Raw genomic sequence first — 18,590 nt, 5'->3', positions numbered from 1 at the left:
CTTCCTTCCTTCCTTCCTTCCTTCCTTCCTTCCTTCCTTCCTTCCTTTCTTCCTTCCTTCTTTCCTTCCTTCCTTTCTTCCTTCCTTCTTTCCTTCCTTCCTTCCTTCCTCCCTCTCTCCCTTCCCAGAATACTCTGCTAGGTGTTGTAGGAGAGCAGCAGAGAATGGTATGAGTGCTGAATTTAGCTCAAGCCTTAGAGTAAGTAAGGAGAGATCCAAGTTTGAATTTAGCTGTCTGACCCAGACAAGTCACTGCCCTTTTCTCAGCCTGTTTGCTCATCTGCAGAATGGGGATAGTTGCATTGCCTACTTTGCAAAGTCATGGGGAAAGTACTTTATAAGCCTTAAAGCTCTATGTGGATATGAGCTATCATAGATTCCTCCACGGAGCTTCCAATTTTGTAGGGTTATAAGACAGCAGTGCTGGACAAATACATTAGAGAAGTGCAAAACAACATGACCAATTTCCCTGGGTATAGATTTTTTTTTCATTCTAAACCAACAGCCAGTAGATTAAAGACTACCCGAGCTGAAAGCAAAATGTCCCCCTGTGAAAGTAGCCTGCTCCAGAGTTTGTCGGTCCACCTCCAGGCTAAGAAAGCTCCCAGATGCCTCAGGGGAAAAGAGAGCCACATTTTCTAGTGGAAGAGCCACATTTTAATTAACTTCCCCTGCAGTCACTAGAGAAGCTGGTAATTTTAATAAACAAAGGAGAAGGCCAAGGCTTTGTCTTGGTGCAGCAGTGAGTCATATGGAATGAATTCCAAACAAACCTTCACAGCAGAGACCTTCACAGTACCAGAAACTTGGCTGTAGTTGCTGCTCTGGGAAGATTTTCATCAGATCACAGTATCTGGGATTTGAAATCGGCATCAATAAGAACAGAAAAAGCAATAATCATGAGGCCAAAAAAAGCCTAGGGGTGTCATTTAGTCTATCCTCCTGCCTCTAGATCGAAACATACAAAGTCGGAGCTGGAAGAGACCTGAGAATATAGGTCAGGATTGAAAGGTATCTTCCTCTTGCACAGGTCTGACCTTGTCACTACTTTAACATCTACAGCAGCTCCCTATTGCCTATAGGATAAAAGAAAAAGTCTCTATCTTGGTGTTTTTTTTAAGGCCCTTTACACTCTGGCTGGGAATTTCTTTTCCAGACACATCTATTGGCTATTCCTGGATCCTCAGGACACAGCACAGGAAAATAAGATGATAAGAATAAATACTTTTTAATTGAAATGTCCACAGAAAATAGGTTAGAAATGAGGAGGAGGGACCTTAGAACAGTAAGAGACCTTAAAACAAAATCAGGGCTAAAAGGGACCTTAGAATATAAAATGTCAGTCCTTTGGGGAAAGCAGATTCTCACATTTCTGCATGAAGGTCTTTTAGCTCTCACAGACTGAAATGTTCTTACCTCTAACCTAAGAGGGAAGTGGCTTTTCCCCTATCCATAGCTCCCATTTCCTCTCTCAGAACTGATATCTCTAGCCAGCAGCAGGTGAGACATAGTACACTCCCCCTCCCTGCCTCACCTCTCCCTGGCTCCCAGCATTTCTCCTGCACCCTCATCTTCCACTGCTCTTGCCTCTACACCCCTTTATTAGAAGTGATTGGGATGCATTGATTGATTAGGAAATAGCTAAAAAAGTTGTTGTATGTGATTGTAATGCAATGTTACTGTGCTATAAGAAATGATGAATATGAAGAATTCAGAGAAGCATAGAGAGACATGAACTGATGCAAAATGAAGCAAGCAGAACCAAGAAACACTATACATAATGACTACAACAATGTAAATGGAAAGAACCAAAAAAAGAAAAAGAAATTGCACACTGCATAATTATAATGATGAAGTTGGCCCTAAACAATCAAAAAAGTATACCTTCCTCCTTTCAAAAAATTATATTTTAGTTATTTTAATATTATTTAAAAAAAATTTGAATTCCAAATTCCAAATTTTCTAAATTCTCTCCGTCCCTCTAGCCTCTCCTCAACCCACTGAGAAAGCAAGCAATAAGATATTGTGCAACACATTTTTATATTAGCTGTGTTGCAAAAAAAAAAACAACAAAAATAAAGTGAATGATGTATACTTCAATCTGCACTCAAAATTTATCAACTCTTTCTGCCTTCCTTCTTTCTTTGTAGAGGTGGGGGACACTAGGCATGGAATATTACATATTCTTTCAGACTTGTTGATCTACTGGCTTATTTATTTATTTATTAGGCAATTGGGGTTAAGTGACTTGCCCAGGGTCACACAGCTAGTAAGTGTCAAGTGTTTGGTCTGAGGCCAGATTTGAACTCGGGTCCTCCCGACTTCAGGGCCGATGCTCTATCCACTGTGCAACCTAACTGCCCCGCTATTGGTTTATTTTGCTGAAATGATTTTTCCTCTCTTTTTTATTCTTTGTTACAGCGGTGGTTTGAGGGAAGAGGGATTTATTCAGAAATGAAGGTGACATGAAAACAAAATATCTATAAAAAGTTGTGTGTGTGTGTGTGTGTTTTTTTAAGAGAAAAGTGACTAGATTGTTAACAGCAACTACAACCTGTTCATTTTCTTCCTCACCTACCCCCTGGACAGATAAAAGTAGTTTCTTAGAGAGGAAAGTTGTTTCTGGTCCATGATTGCCTCTCTAGAAGGGGCTTTTCTGGCCACACCCTTCACTCAATATTTACTTCTAACAATCATCCTCTTCATAGGATCATAGTTTTAGAACTGGAAGGGACTTGAAGGAAGCCAGGGACATCAGGAGTCCAACCCCTTCATTCTGCAAGATGAGGAAACTGAGGAACATCATCATCATGGAGGGAGGGAGGATGGTAACATGGAAAAAATGATGACTATGATATTAGATGGTGGAGAGGAGAGAGATCCTCCCAGACATGGGGGACAGCCAGTGAAAATGCCCAGAATCAGGAGACAGAGTGTCTTGTTGGAGGAATGGAAAAGGAGACCATTGTCACTGGATTGCAGAATAGTTGGGAGGTGGATGAGTATTAAGGTATAAGACTGGAAACGTGTATGTGGTGGGGCAGGGCGAAGCAGGTTATGAAGGGCCTTGAACACCAAACAAAGGCTGTAGAAAGTTAGTGATGGTCTGTACTAGGCCCTAGCCTACTGGCTCCCGAGCTAGCCCTCTTGTTTATTGATTATACTGCCTGTTTATAGATTGGTTGCTTGACATGACTCTCAGTTCTTTACCTTTTCTCCCACTGCTTCCTCTGGTAGGCTGAACTTGGCAAGCCTCGGGAAAGGAACAGTGCTCTGCCTGGAATTGATTTTAACTATGGACTGTATATTCATGGACTGGATGGAGGAGTCCCAGAAGGTAAGATGGTACAAGTTTGTATGTTATAGGGCAATAGAAGTCAAAGGATTGGACAGGAAAGCAAACCACTCTTCCCCTAGCTGGTGGGTCATGATTGTCCGTTTGGCTGAGATGTGGGCAGTAGTGGGATTGGTCCAGCCAGAAGGAGCCAGGGTTAAGGATTCAGCTAAACACGTGATGCCTGTGAGGTCTACAAAGGCAAGATATCAAGTCCAGAGAGGTCACTTAAAGCTCGGAAGAACAGGCAGAATAGCATGGGTCTTAATAGCCACCTAAATGGCATTCTTTATTTCATCTATTTATTCATTCTTTTTTTTTCTTTCATTCAATAATGATTTGGGGAGTCAGTGTGGTACAGTGCTTGAATTTAGAGGTATAGGTTCAAATCCAGGCTCTGCCTATATTACCTCTGGTAAGTTGCTAAACATCTCTGGCCTTTAATGTCCTCATATCTAAAATAATGAGGTTGAACCAGATGACGTCTGAAGTACCTACTGGCTCAGAATCTGGAATGAGAGGAATTTTCCCAGTGGTACTTGCTTAGCTACTACTGTGAGTATCTGAGTTAGGTGTAGGTTATAATTCTTCCGAGGAGTTGACACTTAACTCAGAAAAGGAGAGGCTAGAAGCTTGAATGGGGGAGGAAGAGGTACAATGGGGATCTGTTGGGGGAGGGAAGGAAGGAAGGAAGGAAGGACTTGAAAGTATCTTCATTATTCTTTTGTCTCCCTTTCCCCATAGCCATTGGACACTGGAATGTTTTGAAACAGCAGCCCACCTCCCCCCAGGCTATGACTCGGGATTTTATTGCCATGAACCGTGGTGCAGTCAAGGCTGGTCTGGTGACAGCCAAGGAACATTTCCTATACCGCCAACTCAATGATATACGCAGGAATGACCAGGATGAGAGGTGTTACAAAAAGGACCAGTCATCTGTCCCTCCAGATATTACCTTTGGGATCCGGGCACGGTAAGGCCTGGCCTGTAACCAAAGCCCCACCCTTCCCTCTGGGCTCTATCCCACCTGTGGAATCAGAGCACAAGCCCAAAAAACTACTGAGGTAGTGATTAATGGGAATATCACCTCAGGTTTCACAAGTGAGTGAGCATAGTCTGATATCTCAAAGAACCAAACATAGTACAAACTCCTTAAATCTAACCATAGGTTTATTGATAATATGCCACAAATGGTACCTATATTTCAAAAAAGAATACAAAGACATATGTGTCAGCTTTTCAGGCCACTCAATTTCTCAGTTGTCGCTTTGGTTCTCTGAGTGGCAAAAGTGAACTTGATACTTCCAGAAAAAAATAAACAAAATAGCACTGTTGAGAACTACAGGGTAGGTCCTAGTGGCTACAGTGGTTAGGGGTAGTACTGTTTTATTCTCAAGAGGGCAAAGACTGCTATAACCTTCATCAAATGCTCTGATAGAGATAGAATAAGCAAATTCCAGTTAGCCTTGAATGTTCAGGTCATGAGTAAACTAGATCAAAATGTCCTTAATGGTTGGTAGGATTCCCTTGGGAGAAGAAGTTCTAGCTGATTCTATCTGCCTCTCCCTCTGAATGAAGAGCCACAGTCTCCCTTGACACCACTGAGACTCTGCCTTACAGTGGGTGCTTAGCATCCATGTTTACATAGGGTCTGAGAATACTTAGGATGGCAATGACCTAATATTTTTTCTAGATTATACTCATACTTTTACAAAGAGTTGTATCTCATCCACTCCAGACTGGGAAAGTCCCATTAAAAAATATAAAGTGCTGTGTGGGCTCTGGAGAATGACAGATCATCTCTACTTGGGAGGATCAGGGAAGGACATAAGGAGAAGATGGTGTCTGAGCTGGGTCTTGAAGGATGTGTAAGTACTGTGTGGAGAAACTAGAGTAGGGGTAAGGAAAAAACAGAATGAACAAAGACATAGAGGTCAGAAACCATCACTGGGTTCTAACTAATCTTGTATACATAAGGTGTGTGAAGATGAGGTAAGACTAGAAAGGTAGAACGAGACATTAAAATATTGAAATGTCACTGATGTTTAGAGTGGGGGTGGGATGGAGAACAGGCTTCCCAAAGGAAGCTCTGAACACACATGGACCTGGGTTCATTCTTGCAGGAGGTTGACCCTAAGGAGAAGGAATTCAGGCTTTTTAATCACACTCTCTGGTTCTTTATGCCTCACCCCCAAATCTCAGGGAATCTCTCTTAAATAACACTTAGTTTTAGCTCATGTTTAGGGTCTCCCTAGAAGGAATTAACAGTGTCCCTTCCAGACAAGCTATTCAAAGTACAAAGTAGTAGTATCAGATATAGGACAGCTATTTATTTCTTCCTCTATGAAAGAAATACTTAAAATACAAAAGATTCATAAGTACTTACTATGTGCCAGAAAGAATTCTAGATACAAAGGAAAGCAAAAACATTCCCTGCCTTTGAGGAGTTTAGTCTAATGGGGGAGTCAACACGTAAACAACTATTTACATACAAAATATATACAGTGTAAATGGGAATTACTCTTAGAAGGAAGTCACCAGTAGTGGGGGGTGAGGAGGTAGGGTAGAGAAAACAAGAAACCATCTTCTGCAGAAGATGGAATTGAGTCATGAAGGAATCCAAGAGGTAGTAGCGAGGAGGGAGAACATGAACGACTTAGAGGACAGCCAGGGAAAAGGCATGATGCACTCTAGCACAGTGAGAGTCTACACACCAGAGCAAGGAGAAGGAACAGGTGCCAACTGGAAGCTTTGTCACTTACCACCAAGTTCCCGGTGACAGATCAAGGACAGACTGAGGAAGGGATTTGTGCCCAAGCGTGGCTTTCTAGGAGTAAGGAACTGTCCCCAGGCCCTAGGGTGGGTACTGAAAGAGGAGAAATTTAAGAAATAAATAACAGCTGTGCAGCTTGGACCCCAGGAGCAGAGATGGGTCTGACTTGTAGCCCAGTCTGAAATCTGCAGAGAAATAACCAGGGCAGGAATCCCAGACTAAAGGAAGCTTGTGGTTCTGTCACTCTGAACCAGCAGAACTTACCAATGAATTAATAGGGGCTGAGTCCAGCAGCACTCTACTGTTGCTCAAATCCAAATCCAGGTCAGGAACTTGTGGAGCTCAGACCAGGGGATCAGTGATCAGACGTTGCCCTGAGTCAGATCAGTCAAGAGCACTGATAACCTGCAGATCCCTAGTGTAAGCTGTTCCTGAGAGCCTGGAATAACACAGTACTCAATGCCCCAAGAAAGTGGCAATAGGACCAGCCCAGACCTTCCCTCCAGAAGCTCACCAAGCTTGGCCCTAACATCAAATTTGAAATCAGGATGAAGGCTGGAAGAATGACCAAACAAAAAAAGAATCCCAGCATCAAAAGCGAATAAAGTGACAGGGATGCTTACGACACAAAGCTAGGAGAAGAGAGTGACTTCCAATCGTCTACAAGTAAATCCTCGAAGCAAAACACAGTGTGGGAACAAATTCAACTATAATTCTTGGAGGAGATGAAGCAAAAGGTTTTTTTTTAAGTCTTTTAAAATCTTTTTTTTGAATGAAATGAGAACACTAGAGGAGAAAAATAGAAAAGAAGTAAGAGATATAGAAGAAAGAATTGGAAAGGAAATTAAGAGCTTGACAAAACTTTGCCCAGACAACAAATTCCCTGACAACTGGAATGAACAAAATAGAAGCCAATGACTCCAAGAGAGAATATTAAAACAAAGTCCAAAGACTGGAAAAATGGAAGAAAATGTAAGATATCTCATAGTAGAAACAACTGACCTGAAAAATAAATTGAGGAGAAAAAATTTAAGGATCATTGAACTACTTAAAGGCCATGACAAAAAAAAGTAGTCTAGACATTATAATTTTAATAAATGACAAAATAAATCTACCTAGATCTCTCAGAACTAAAGGGCAAAGAGGAAATAGAAAGAATCTACCTGTGACCTCCTGAAGGAAATTCTAAAATGAAAATTCCCAGAAACATTACAGCCAAAATCCAGAGCTTCCCATCAGAAGAAAAATACTTTAAGCAACCAGAAAGAAATAATTCAAGTATTAAGGAGCCTCAGTCAGAATCACACATGATTTCACAACTGCCACTATAAAGGAAGGGAGAATTTGGAATATTACATTCCAAAAGGCAAAGTATATAGACTTACATCTAATAATAACTTACTTAGCAAAACTGAGTATAATCCTACAGGGAGAAAAATGGATTTTTAATTAAATCCCAGACTTCTAAGCATTCCATGCAAAGAGAGGAGTCAAAAGAAACACAAAAAGGTAAACACAAACAAAAAATCATTAGGGACGAAACAAAGATAATGTGCTTACATTTTAATATGGGGACATTATATAGACACACACACATACACACACATATACATACATACATACATACATATATATCTTGTCTGAACTCTATCATCATCAGGGGCCATAGAGAGAGTCTTATTAGACAGAAGACCTAAGAAGTGAATCTGTTATGTCTTGATGATCCTAAAAGAAGAATGGAAGAAAGGGGAGAGAAATACACTTAGAGGGGAAGAGGGAAGGAAAAATAAGGTTAGAAAATATTATCTCATATGATTTGGGTACACAAGTAGAAGTCTATAAAGGTGATCCTTAAACCTCACTCTCACCTGAATTGATCAAAGGAGAGAAGAATAAACACACACAGTTGGGTACAGAAATATATTTCATTCAACAGGAAAATAGGAGGGAAAGGGGAGAGCAGGGAACGGGGAATCAGAGAGACAGAGAGAGTAGACTAAGGAGACTGGTCCTAAGAAAAAATGAACTAAGGATGTACACAAATATTTATAGCTCTTTTTGAAATGGCAGTCTGAGTGGATGGCCAATTAGGGAATGGCTGAATAAGTTATGATTTATAAATGTGATGGAATATTATTATACTGTAAGAAATGATGAAGAGAATAGTTTCATAGAAACCAGGGAAGACTTAGATGAATTGATGAGGAGCAAAATGAACAGAATCAGGGTAAGAATTTATACATTGACAATATTGTAAAGACAAATAACTTTGAAAGACTTAAGAAGAAACTCTTCCTAAATGTGATGACCAACCACAATTTGAGAGGACTAGTGATGAAACATGTGACGCACCTCCTATTAAAGAGGTGAGAGATTCAAAATGAATAATCATCCACAATGTGTGTAAATACACACACATATACAAACATCCCTATGAGGGTTTTTTCTTTTGGACATGGACAATGCAGAAATTTATTCTGCTTGATTATACATGTTTGCAACAAGAGTTTTATCTTTCTTTTATTATCAGTGGGGTAGGAGGTGGGAGAAGGTAGATTTTTGCTGATTGAAAAAAACAAAATGTAATTTTAAAAAATAGCAATAGAAAAGTTGGGAGGAAGGCAGGGTTTTGGGGAAAAGAGAACGAGTTCTGTTTTGGACATGTTGAATTTGAGATCTCAAGGGCTCTTTGGTGGACACCCATGATCATCAAGCATGACCTGGATGACGATCCTGTACAGGATACTAAGAAAGAACAGTCAGGTAGAAAGAGAACCAGGAAAGAGAAGTGTCATGAAAATCTAGAGAGGAGAGAGTATTGATTGAGGAGAAGAAGGTGACTGACAATGTCAAAGCCGTAGAGAGGTCAGGAAGGATAAGGATCTCTGGTAACTTTGGAGAGAGCAATTTCAGTTGAATGATGAGGTCAGAAGTCAGACCACAGAGAGTTCAGAAGAGCATAAAAGCAAATGAAGTGGAGGCACTTATTATAAATGGCCTTCTCCAGGAGTTTAGGAAACCTCTTCTATGTGTTGTCTTCTCCAGTGGAATGTGAACTCCTTGAGAGAAGGGAATGGCTTACTTTTCTGCTTGTGTTCCCAGGGCTTAGCACAGTACTTTGTACAGAATAAGCATTTAAAAAATGCTTTTTCATACATTCATTCGTTCAAAGTGGCAGGCTATATATGCTGACTGATGTAGCTACATATATTAAATAATCATTTCTGTTAGTCATAGCAATATTATTGTTTCCACATGTTCTAATTCCTTTTTTTTTAAGTTTTGGGGTTTTTTTTTGGTTTTTTTAGTTTTTAGTCAATTGGGGTTAAGTGACTTGCCCAGGGTCATACAGCTAGTAAGTGTCAAGAGTTTAGTCTGAGGCTGGATTTGAACTCAGGTCCTCCTGACTTCAGGGCTGGTGCTCTATCCACTGCCCCACGCATGCCCTAATTCTTAAGGAGACAGAAATTCCTCATATGCCAGTGTTGTTTGGGAAGGCAGTATTTCCAGGTAACAGTCACATAGGAGGCAGCAAGGGGGTGTAGCGGCTAGGAGTGAGGAAGATTTGGCTTCAAATCCAGACTCAAACACTTACTAGCCCTGTGACCCTGGGCAAACCACTTAAGCCTTGTCTGCCTCAGTTTCCTCATCTGTAAATGAAGACAATAATGACATTTACCTCCCAGGATTCTTGTGAGGATAGAATGAAATAAAATTTGCAAAGTGCTTTGCAAAATTCAAAGCACTACATAAATGCTAGGCATTATGATCATTTAACCTGGGGATTTCTATTTCAGCAATAACTATCGCATGCTCTTGGCTGCTAGCAACATAATTCAAACGGGATTATAATCAAAGGAATGTGAACTAAAACTAAACTAAAAAACTAAAAAAAAAAATTGAAAAAACCTCAATAATGAAATGCACACACCATGCATTTCTACCTGCTTTTTATTTTTGAAGAGCTTTTGCCTCTATTGTTTTACTTTATTCTCATTCAAAGCCCTCTGAGGGACCATTGGTAGCATTATTATCCCCATTGTACAGGTAAGAACACTGAGGTTCACATGGGTGTTTTGACTCACAGGAGGTCACATACCTAAAGACCTGACTACAGCCTAGATCTCTTGACTCACAGCCCAGCAATTGTGCTATCCCAGGACACTGAGTGCTAAGGTACAGACACCTGCAACATTTTGGGCTTCTGTGGCTGCCTTTGCCCATTGCATCTTCTAAATCCACTGGGCTGCTTGAAAGGACGTATATTATCATCCGGCTTTCAATATGAAATCTTAAATCGCTATAAAACCCATTGGCTACAAATTCTAGGAAAAGGGCGTGATGAAGTGCTGGCTCTATCTTCTGTGATAGTAAATGGGCTTTGCATATGCAAATTGAATGGATTTTAAAATGGTATTTAATGACAATTTTCGTAGCAGACATTAACATTAATTGCATCAAAATGAAACTGCTGCATTAGGTTGCTGTTAGCAGCAAATACCCCAGCGATAAAGCTTTATCTTTATCAGCACCAGCTCCTCCTGATATGACAGGGCAGCTCAGCAAATTGCAGGGAAAAGGTCTTTTATGGACCAGAAATATCCCCCAAAGCAGGCCCCAATCAGCATCAATTTTGCTTTATTTCTTCATAAATGGAGGTTAAATGGCTGCTGGAAAGCTTGGCTGGCCTGCCCAACTTTCCCCAGCAAAACCATAGCCCCCGCAGCATAAATGGAAGAGGTAGGTTTAAAAAATAATCAGTCCTAGGCAGTAATGTGGCTATTACTTTAAAGTTATGGAGCACCGGGCCCATTTGCTAATGACCACCTTTTACAGTGCCTGATTATATTTATTTCTTTACTTTAAAAGCATGTTAAAGACCAAATTATACCCACATTTCTGAGGAGTTAATGACACCACACCATCCAGCACTAAGTATTTGCGAAGATCATTCTAAGTTTAGGTTGGTGATCACAGAATTAGAAGGGATCATTGTCTCAGCCCCCTCATTTTATAACTGAGGAAACTGAGGCTCAAAGAATGGAAAGGAGCAGTGTAAATATTTAACAACCAGTTCATTTTTTAAAAATGTACACAAAATACACATGACATAGTTGAATCTGCATTATAAACATTTTCTCCATCGCTTTAAGTCTAAACAACCAACAAAACAATAAAGCTCTGATTTCTAGTATTTGCTGATTTTGGCACTGAAAATTTAAAAATCAAGCTGCTAGAACTGGCTGTAGCATGCCTCTGAAAGTAACTCGCTTGCTCATCAAGAGACAATTGTGGTATAGTGTGTCAGTGTGACTTTGGTTTCAGTTCCACCTCTGATATTCCTGATGTTATTCGATCTCCCATCTCTCTGCCTTTGCATTGGCTGTCTCCTCACCTGGACCTCTTTCCCTCGTGCTTCTGCTTCTTAGAATCCCTGGCTTTCTTCAAAGCTCAGCTGAACACAGTCTTTAGGAGGCATATGTCAGCTTCCCCAGCCGGTAGTAGTACCTCCCTCTAAGGTTACCTCTCAGCTTTTCTTTATGTACCTTGTCTGTATCTACTTATGTGTATATTATCTCTCATTAGAATGTAAGCGTCTTGAGGGCAGGGTTGTTTTTTTCTTTGTCTCTCCAGAGCTTAGTAATGACTTAGTAAATGCTTATTGATTAATTACTTGCTTTGTGATCAGAGGCAAATCATTTCCTATTTCCTCATCTGTACAATGGGAGTAATAATATGTGTCCTAGCCACCTTAGAGGGATGATATGAGGCTTAGTTGAGATAACATAAGGAAAGCATATTAGCCCTCTGGGAGAGATAGGATGTATTATTATTCCCATTGCACAGCTGTTTTTATTTCTTTAACACATTTTTTACATTTAGTTTTTTTCTCAATTTCGTGTAAACATTTGTAACTTTTTTTTAAATTTTGAGTTCCATATTCTCTCTCTCCCTTCCCATTCCCCATCCTTGAGAAGGCAAGCAATTTGATATAGATTATACATGTGTAGTCATGCAAAACATTTCCATATTAGTCCTGTTGCAAAAGAAAATGCAGACTAAAAAACCAAGAATAATAAGGAAAGTAAAATAAGTGTGTTTCAATCTGCATTCAGACCTCATCAGGTCTTCCTCTGGAGGGGGATAGCATTTTTCAACATAAATGCTTTTAAGTTGTCTTGGATCATTGTGTTGTTGAGAATAGCTAAGTCATTCACAGTTGGTCATTGTATAAATATTGCTATTACTGTGCATAATGTTCTCCTGGTTCTGCTCATTTCACTTTGCATCAGTGTGTGTAAGTGTTCCCAGGTTTTTCTTACAGATGCCCACTGTTATATTGCTCCTGCTGGCAGCTCTGGGACTAGAATCTATTTTGGGCAGCTCTCTGTCCAGCACTTGTTCCACTCTACCAGTTGCCTTTATTAGTGGCCTTAGTTTAGATTCTGAGCCCTGACACAAAAGAAACATCTTTCCAAAAGAGTCCTCCAAAACAAGGCTCCGTAAGAGAGCATTTACACTTGCGTTTGTGTTTACTTGTGTTTGTCAGTTCTATAGCAAATTATTGTATTAATTCCTGAAGACAAGGAAGTTCATGCTTCCTTCCCTGTATAGATCCACGTGGTTCAATTCAATTAAATGAATATTTATTAAGCACCAACTGTGTCTTTGCATTGGAGGAGATACAGAGCTTAGTCTCACAAGATGAAATCCTTGCCCTCGTGGACAGGGCTATGCCATGACACAAATAACTACAACACGAGATCAAACATGTTTTGTGGCTAACACGGAGGTACAAACAAAGGGTAGTGTCATGTAGGAAGGGAAAAGGTTATTCAAAAATGGTTTAAAGTGAAGCTAAAGTCTGGCCCTTTATCCAAAGAAGGAAGATTACCTAGACCGAAGACTCATAACTTTTTTGAGGGGTCATAGGCTCCTCTGGCATTTTGGTGAAATCTGGATCATGTCTCAGAATAATGTTTTTAAATGCATCAAAAATGTATTGAGATGCAGTTATCAAAAGATTAAAACAACAAGTTTATGGACATCAAGTTAAGAACGTGATCTAAACACAGTTTCTTCCTTAAATAGCAGGTTGGGAACTGAATGATTTGGCTAAAGTCCTCCTATTTCCGTTTTACTTGCTCTGCATAGATCCTGCCAAAGCCAGTGAATTCAGATTTGAGAGAAGGCTATTTGGACCTTGGGTAGGTCAGCTGCCAGCTTAGTAATGCTGAATGCTGCCCAAAAGCACAAAATGGCTCAGTGTAAATGATGTCAGACAGCCAGAAATGCAGCTATTTAAACAGCACCCCCCCCTTAATTATTGATACATTTTAACAAGTGTTTGCAAATATTCACATATCTCCTAGCACATCTTAATTGTTAGAGCTCTTAATTGGGCAAGCATTGTCAATTAAGATACAGTCCAGGGGCATAGAGGGGAATAGAACAGCATATGGCAGCTTGTGAATTCTAGGAGCTAAGATTAACTCTAACACCTTCTGTGCACTAGGCTTTGGAGTCATCTTTCTTGTGTCTGCAGCAGTAGAAGACGCCCCAGAGTTATAAAGTAAACTTCCCTTTCCGTCCCCCAGTTGGCCTTGTCCTAGATATGGAATGAGCAGGAAGAAGTTAGAATCTGATTTTAAGTTAAAATTGTGGGAATGGAGAGGAAAAAGTAGATCTTAAAAAATAACATTCATTTAACAATCTTTCGTGCATCAATCTTTTATTAAGTACCTATTATGTATGGAGTACTGTGCTTCAGGGGAAACACAGGACCTCCACCCTCATGGAGCTTACACTCTAACTGGGGAAATGGGACTCATACACAATTATACAGTAACTGTAACGCAGGCACAAATGCTACCTAAGTCATCCTTGAAATGGAGGGAGCCCTAGTGTGGTGCCTCTGAAAAGAACTCTGGATCAGGAGTCACGATCCTGGACCTACTACTGACTGGTTGCATGACCTACAACAACTGGGTCAGATTCAACGTCAGAGGTGCTTACTCTCCATGCCACCAGCCTTTTTCTGGACCTCAATTTCTCGTCTCTAAAATGAGGGGATTTGACTTTAAAGGCCCCTAACAGCTCTAAATCTTATGAACCTATGAGATTATGATGATTTTACATTTCAAAATGGGTTATTTGGCAATGAACAAGATGCCCTAAACAATTTTCTTAAGTCCTGAGAATTGAAACTTCATACTTCATTCGTTCAGAAGAACCTAGTAAGAAACAAGATGCCTCACTATTTCATGCTATGAACCATGCTTTTGATCAGAGGGTGAAGCCGGCTTATATTCTTTGGGAATGAGGGTCAGAGTTGCACAATTCAACTTCAGCATTCCCCCCCCCCCCCAACCACACAAATTAGCCTGGCCTACAGGCCCAGACCCTGAAAGAAAAGCAGCTGAGAAAAAGTAAGAATTATAATAAAAATGGGCAATGCAGCTGGCATTGTACTTCTTTCGGGAACTGCTGCTTGCTGCCATCAGATGCATCATCAGTCTGACACAAATGTGAAGGATGGGAGAAAATTTTACAGGCTGTTAAAAAAATGTTTGCAGCCTGACAGGTTTTTTGAATCTATCTGCCAAGCTGATTTATTTTACAAATTTACAATAGGCCCATCAATCACTCTGGGTTCTTTTGTTACACTGTGAGCCAGTGGCCAAAAATCCGAACCACTCACCAATAAACCAATAACAAGCCCCTTCCTAGGACTGTTCCAGAGAATGGAAGATAGAGCTTTCCAAAAGCAAAGCTCGAGAGAGAGAGCAGGTTTATTTCAGCCCTGAAACCTCACCAGAATGACCACAAGAGGGAGCACATCCTGCAAGACCTCTGGGGCTCTCCCTCCAGGACCTATTCCCCAGCAACCCTGACGAAATATTAGTGTTTTCTTTAAAAGAGAACTGGACCTGGACCCTTTCAGACTCTGCTGAAGCCAACGACCATTTGAAACAGGGAGGGAGACTGGGATAGTTTAGATGAAGCTAGAGATGCCCTGCCTTGTTTGACAGATAATGCTATCTGCTTTGGTTTAATAAAAGTCCAGACTGACCTAGAATGAGTTTCATAGGAGATCTTGCACACTTGGAGAAGTAGTGTGGTATAATAGAAAGAGTCCCAGAATTCGACCTAGGAAGCCTGGCTCAGCTGAAGCAAGCAGTGTGTGTCCTTGGGCAAGTCACTCTCCCTGTTATTACCTCAGTTGGTAAAATGAGAATGTTAGATGAGATGAACTCTAGATTTTCTTCTGGCTTTGGCATTCCATGAGTCTATGAGGAAAGCAAATACAATTCCATTTAATGGGCTCAGAAATCCTGGGGACTCTTGGTGGGTAGGAAGATGTCTCTGTCGCTTTTTCTACCCCTTCCCTAGGCTTCCCAGTCACCCAGCTGTTCCCACTTTTAGCTCCCTCTGGCCTCCCCAAAGCAATGTTTTCCTCCCTGGAAGGCCAGCTTTGTTACTAGAGTCATAAAAAGGACATTTTTCATCCCTTCTCTTTTTTCCTTCTCTCTCTCTCTCTTTCCTGGCCTCAGACATAGATTTATTGTTTCCCTGATGCGTGTGGCATTCAGAGCAGGGAGGGGTCAGGGAAGGCGCTGATGGGACAATAATAGATAATACAGGCATTCCCCTGGGGCTTGTCTGGCTCCATACCCTATCCATCAGCAGCCAGCTCCTGTGCCAAGGTCAGCGCTAACGAGCCTCTGCTAAGGTCCCGGCCTCCCCCATGGGGACCCCACCAATCAGATTGCTTGGATTCCTGCTCAGGCTTTTGATCTCTACAAGGGCTGCTCTCGGTGAAATGGCTTTTGCAACAGTGAGCCCTTCCCGGGTCTAAGCATCGGGAGTCAGTACGGGGTGCTCCACAGTCTCCAGGCCTCCTGCCTTCTCCACTAGAACCAAATTAAAAAAAAAATAATTAGGAAACATGTCTAGTTGTTCTGAACCTCTGCATACAGGATGAAGGAGCACACCCTTAGTATATCTGTATAGCCAAAGTTAAGTAAAACACACAAACACACACACACACACACACACACGACTGCTTTAGAGTGAGTGGATGTTTATGTAAAACTCTCTTTTTTATCTACTGACACTAATTCTTGGTGATTTTACTGCTGTCACAACTCCTACGCTGTTTCTTTTCTTCCCACTGCCACCTAGTGCAGGACCTCATTACTACTCATAGAGTTTATCGAAATAGCCTCCTAATGGGACTTCTTTCTTCTAGTCTCATCTTCCTCCAAATTAGACTATCAGGCTCTCGCCAGATTAATCTTGCCCATGTACAGATCTGGTTACATCACATCTTTGCTCAAAAATATTTAGAGGCTTCCCATCATCTGTCAACTAAAGTCCCAAATTCTTTTTCTGGCATTCAAGGCCCTCCACCATCTGCCACCCCCAAGTTTTGACTCCTCTTATTCCTTTCTGTGAACTCTATGTACTAGCAGTCAAACCCTGGAATGGTCTTTGTTTTCCCAGCATTCCTTGGACTTTCCAGTCTTTGGCATTTGTTCATGCCTTTCCTTATGCCTGGAATGTCTTCTTTTCCACTCTTTGGTTGCTGAATTTCTGCCTGTTCTTTAAAACCCAACTCAAATGTTTCTCTCTTCTTCCAGGAAATATTTCCTGATTCATACTGTTGGGAATGACCTTCGACTTTGGACTTCATGGAGCACTTTGTTTTATACCTCCCTGATAGATTGTTGTGCATTATATTTATTTGTGTATGAGCCATATCCCTAGATTGTAAGCTCTCTGAGTGCAGGAACCATGTCATATTCAAACCATATCTCCTTCAGCACTTAGCATTTTTCTCTGAACAGAGTAAGCACTAAATAAACCATAGAAGCTTGGAGTTGAAAGGACCTCAGTGGCTGTTCTAGTCTAACCCACAGCTGAACAAAGATCCCTTCTATCAACATCTACCATTATAACCAACAATTTGTCATGCATATTTATTTAAAGCCTACAGTGAAGGGAGATACCACTACCTCCAAAGGCAACCCATTTCACTTTGAGCTAGCTCTAATTGTTAGAATACTTTTCTTTGTTTTAGCCTAAATTTCATTCTTGCAGCTTTCACTCAGTGCTTCTACTTCTGCCTTCCCAGGTCAGTCAGAACAAGCCTATTATCTCTTCAAATGAGATAGACATTCATCAGATTTTTTTCTTTTGTTAATGTATACCATTAACCCCTCCCCCCATGGACAAATAAAACAACAACCCTTAAATAAAGCCTTCAATATGTACATGTATAGTCTGGCAAAACAAATTCCAACAATGGTTATACCCGAAAACATAGATACAACCATTCTTAAAGACAGCTATCATGTTCTACCTCTCACTCTCCCCCAAGTCTTCTCTTCTCCAGCTTAAACATTTATATTCCTTTCATCAATCTTCATATGACTTCTTACAATCCTGATTTCCCCGTGCAAGATGCTCATCAGCTTATAGATGTTCTTCCCAAAATTTAGCATCTAGAACTAAATATAGATATGGTCTGACTAGGGGCATGCTTATTGAATGAATGGATAAATGAATATCCCAAAGACAATCATACTGTGATTATGACTACTTAGTTCAGCTGGTGAGGGCAAAGCTAGACAGCTAAGGTCAGGAGAGTAAATCCCATAGAAGCTAGTCTCTATCATTCCACTTTATGGCCTGAGACAGCTGTCTTGTACATGAATGCCCTGGGTCACAAAAGGAACTGACTAAGAGAGTATGGATGGCTTAGTCAGAATTTATCCCCAATATTAATGACACAGTTCGGGGCACATACACCATTGGTAGCATCTGCTTCACTATATTGGTAGGGGGATGGGGAGAACAATTGACAAATCAGTAAATATTTGATACCTGCAGAACTCTGTAACCAAAATTATTGTTTTACTATCACATGAATTGATCATGTTCTGCTTTATAGATCATTGGGTTTCATGATCTTTAGAATTTAAGTTGTGATTATTGCAAATTTTATAGTTATGAGTAACATGAAGGACAATGAAAAGATGCATGGGAAGCATAAGTAGGGCACAGTCCGTTGTATGATTCATTCACTGGAAGTGGCATAAAGACCTTGATGAAGAAATGGATGGCTGGAAAAGGACATAAGCCAGTCATGGGACAAGGATCAGAGATAGTAGCTAGGCATTCTGAGAGCTGAGAGACATTGAAAGAACAAGAAGGCTTCCAGGAGATATGGATGATTTGGGAAGCGATATGGACAAGTATCATACAGGATAAGAAACGTTGGAGGAATTAGTCTGCATTAGTAATGGAAGCATCCACCCTAATGAAATCACGGGTCTATCTAAACAACAAATTTGTTGTTTTTGGGGGGATTTAGAGTAACTAAGATTGCATCTTGGTTCTTATTAGTTATACCTTGTATTCTCATGTCAGGCATGAGTCTCAAAATATTTTTACAATTTGCTGTTATCTGGAACAAAC

At 40.6% G+C, this 18,590-nt stretch overlaps 1 protein-coding gene across 1 annotated transcript in view; it reads left to right on the top strand.

Annotated features, from left to right (window-relative positions):
• Positions 1–18,590, top strand: part of CFAP77 (cilia and flagella associated protein 77) — a 176,400-nt gene that overhangs the window by 88,125 nt on the left and 69,685 nt on the right. The window contains exons 2-3 of the mRNA XM_027869616.1: positions 3,238–3,337; positions 4,079–4,307. Of these exons, the coding sequence (XP_027725417.1) occupies positions 3,238–3,337; positions 4,079–4,307 (329 nt within the window). The remainder of the gene's footprint in view (positions 1–3,237; positions 3,338–4,078; positions 4,308–18,590) is intronic.

Source organism: Vombatus ursinus, unplaced genomic scaffold (genome assembly GCF_900497805.2).
Source record: "Vombatus ursinus unplaced genomic scaffold, bare-nosed wombat genome assembly UNPS02014793.1, whole genome shotgun sequence".
NCBI classification, from domain to species: domain Eukaryota; kingdom Metazoa; phylum Chordata; class Mammalia; order Diprotodontia; family Vombatidae; genus Vombatus; species Vombatus ursinus.
This window is presented reverse-complemented; position numbering and strand designations above follow the sequence as displayed.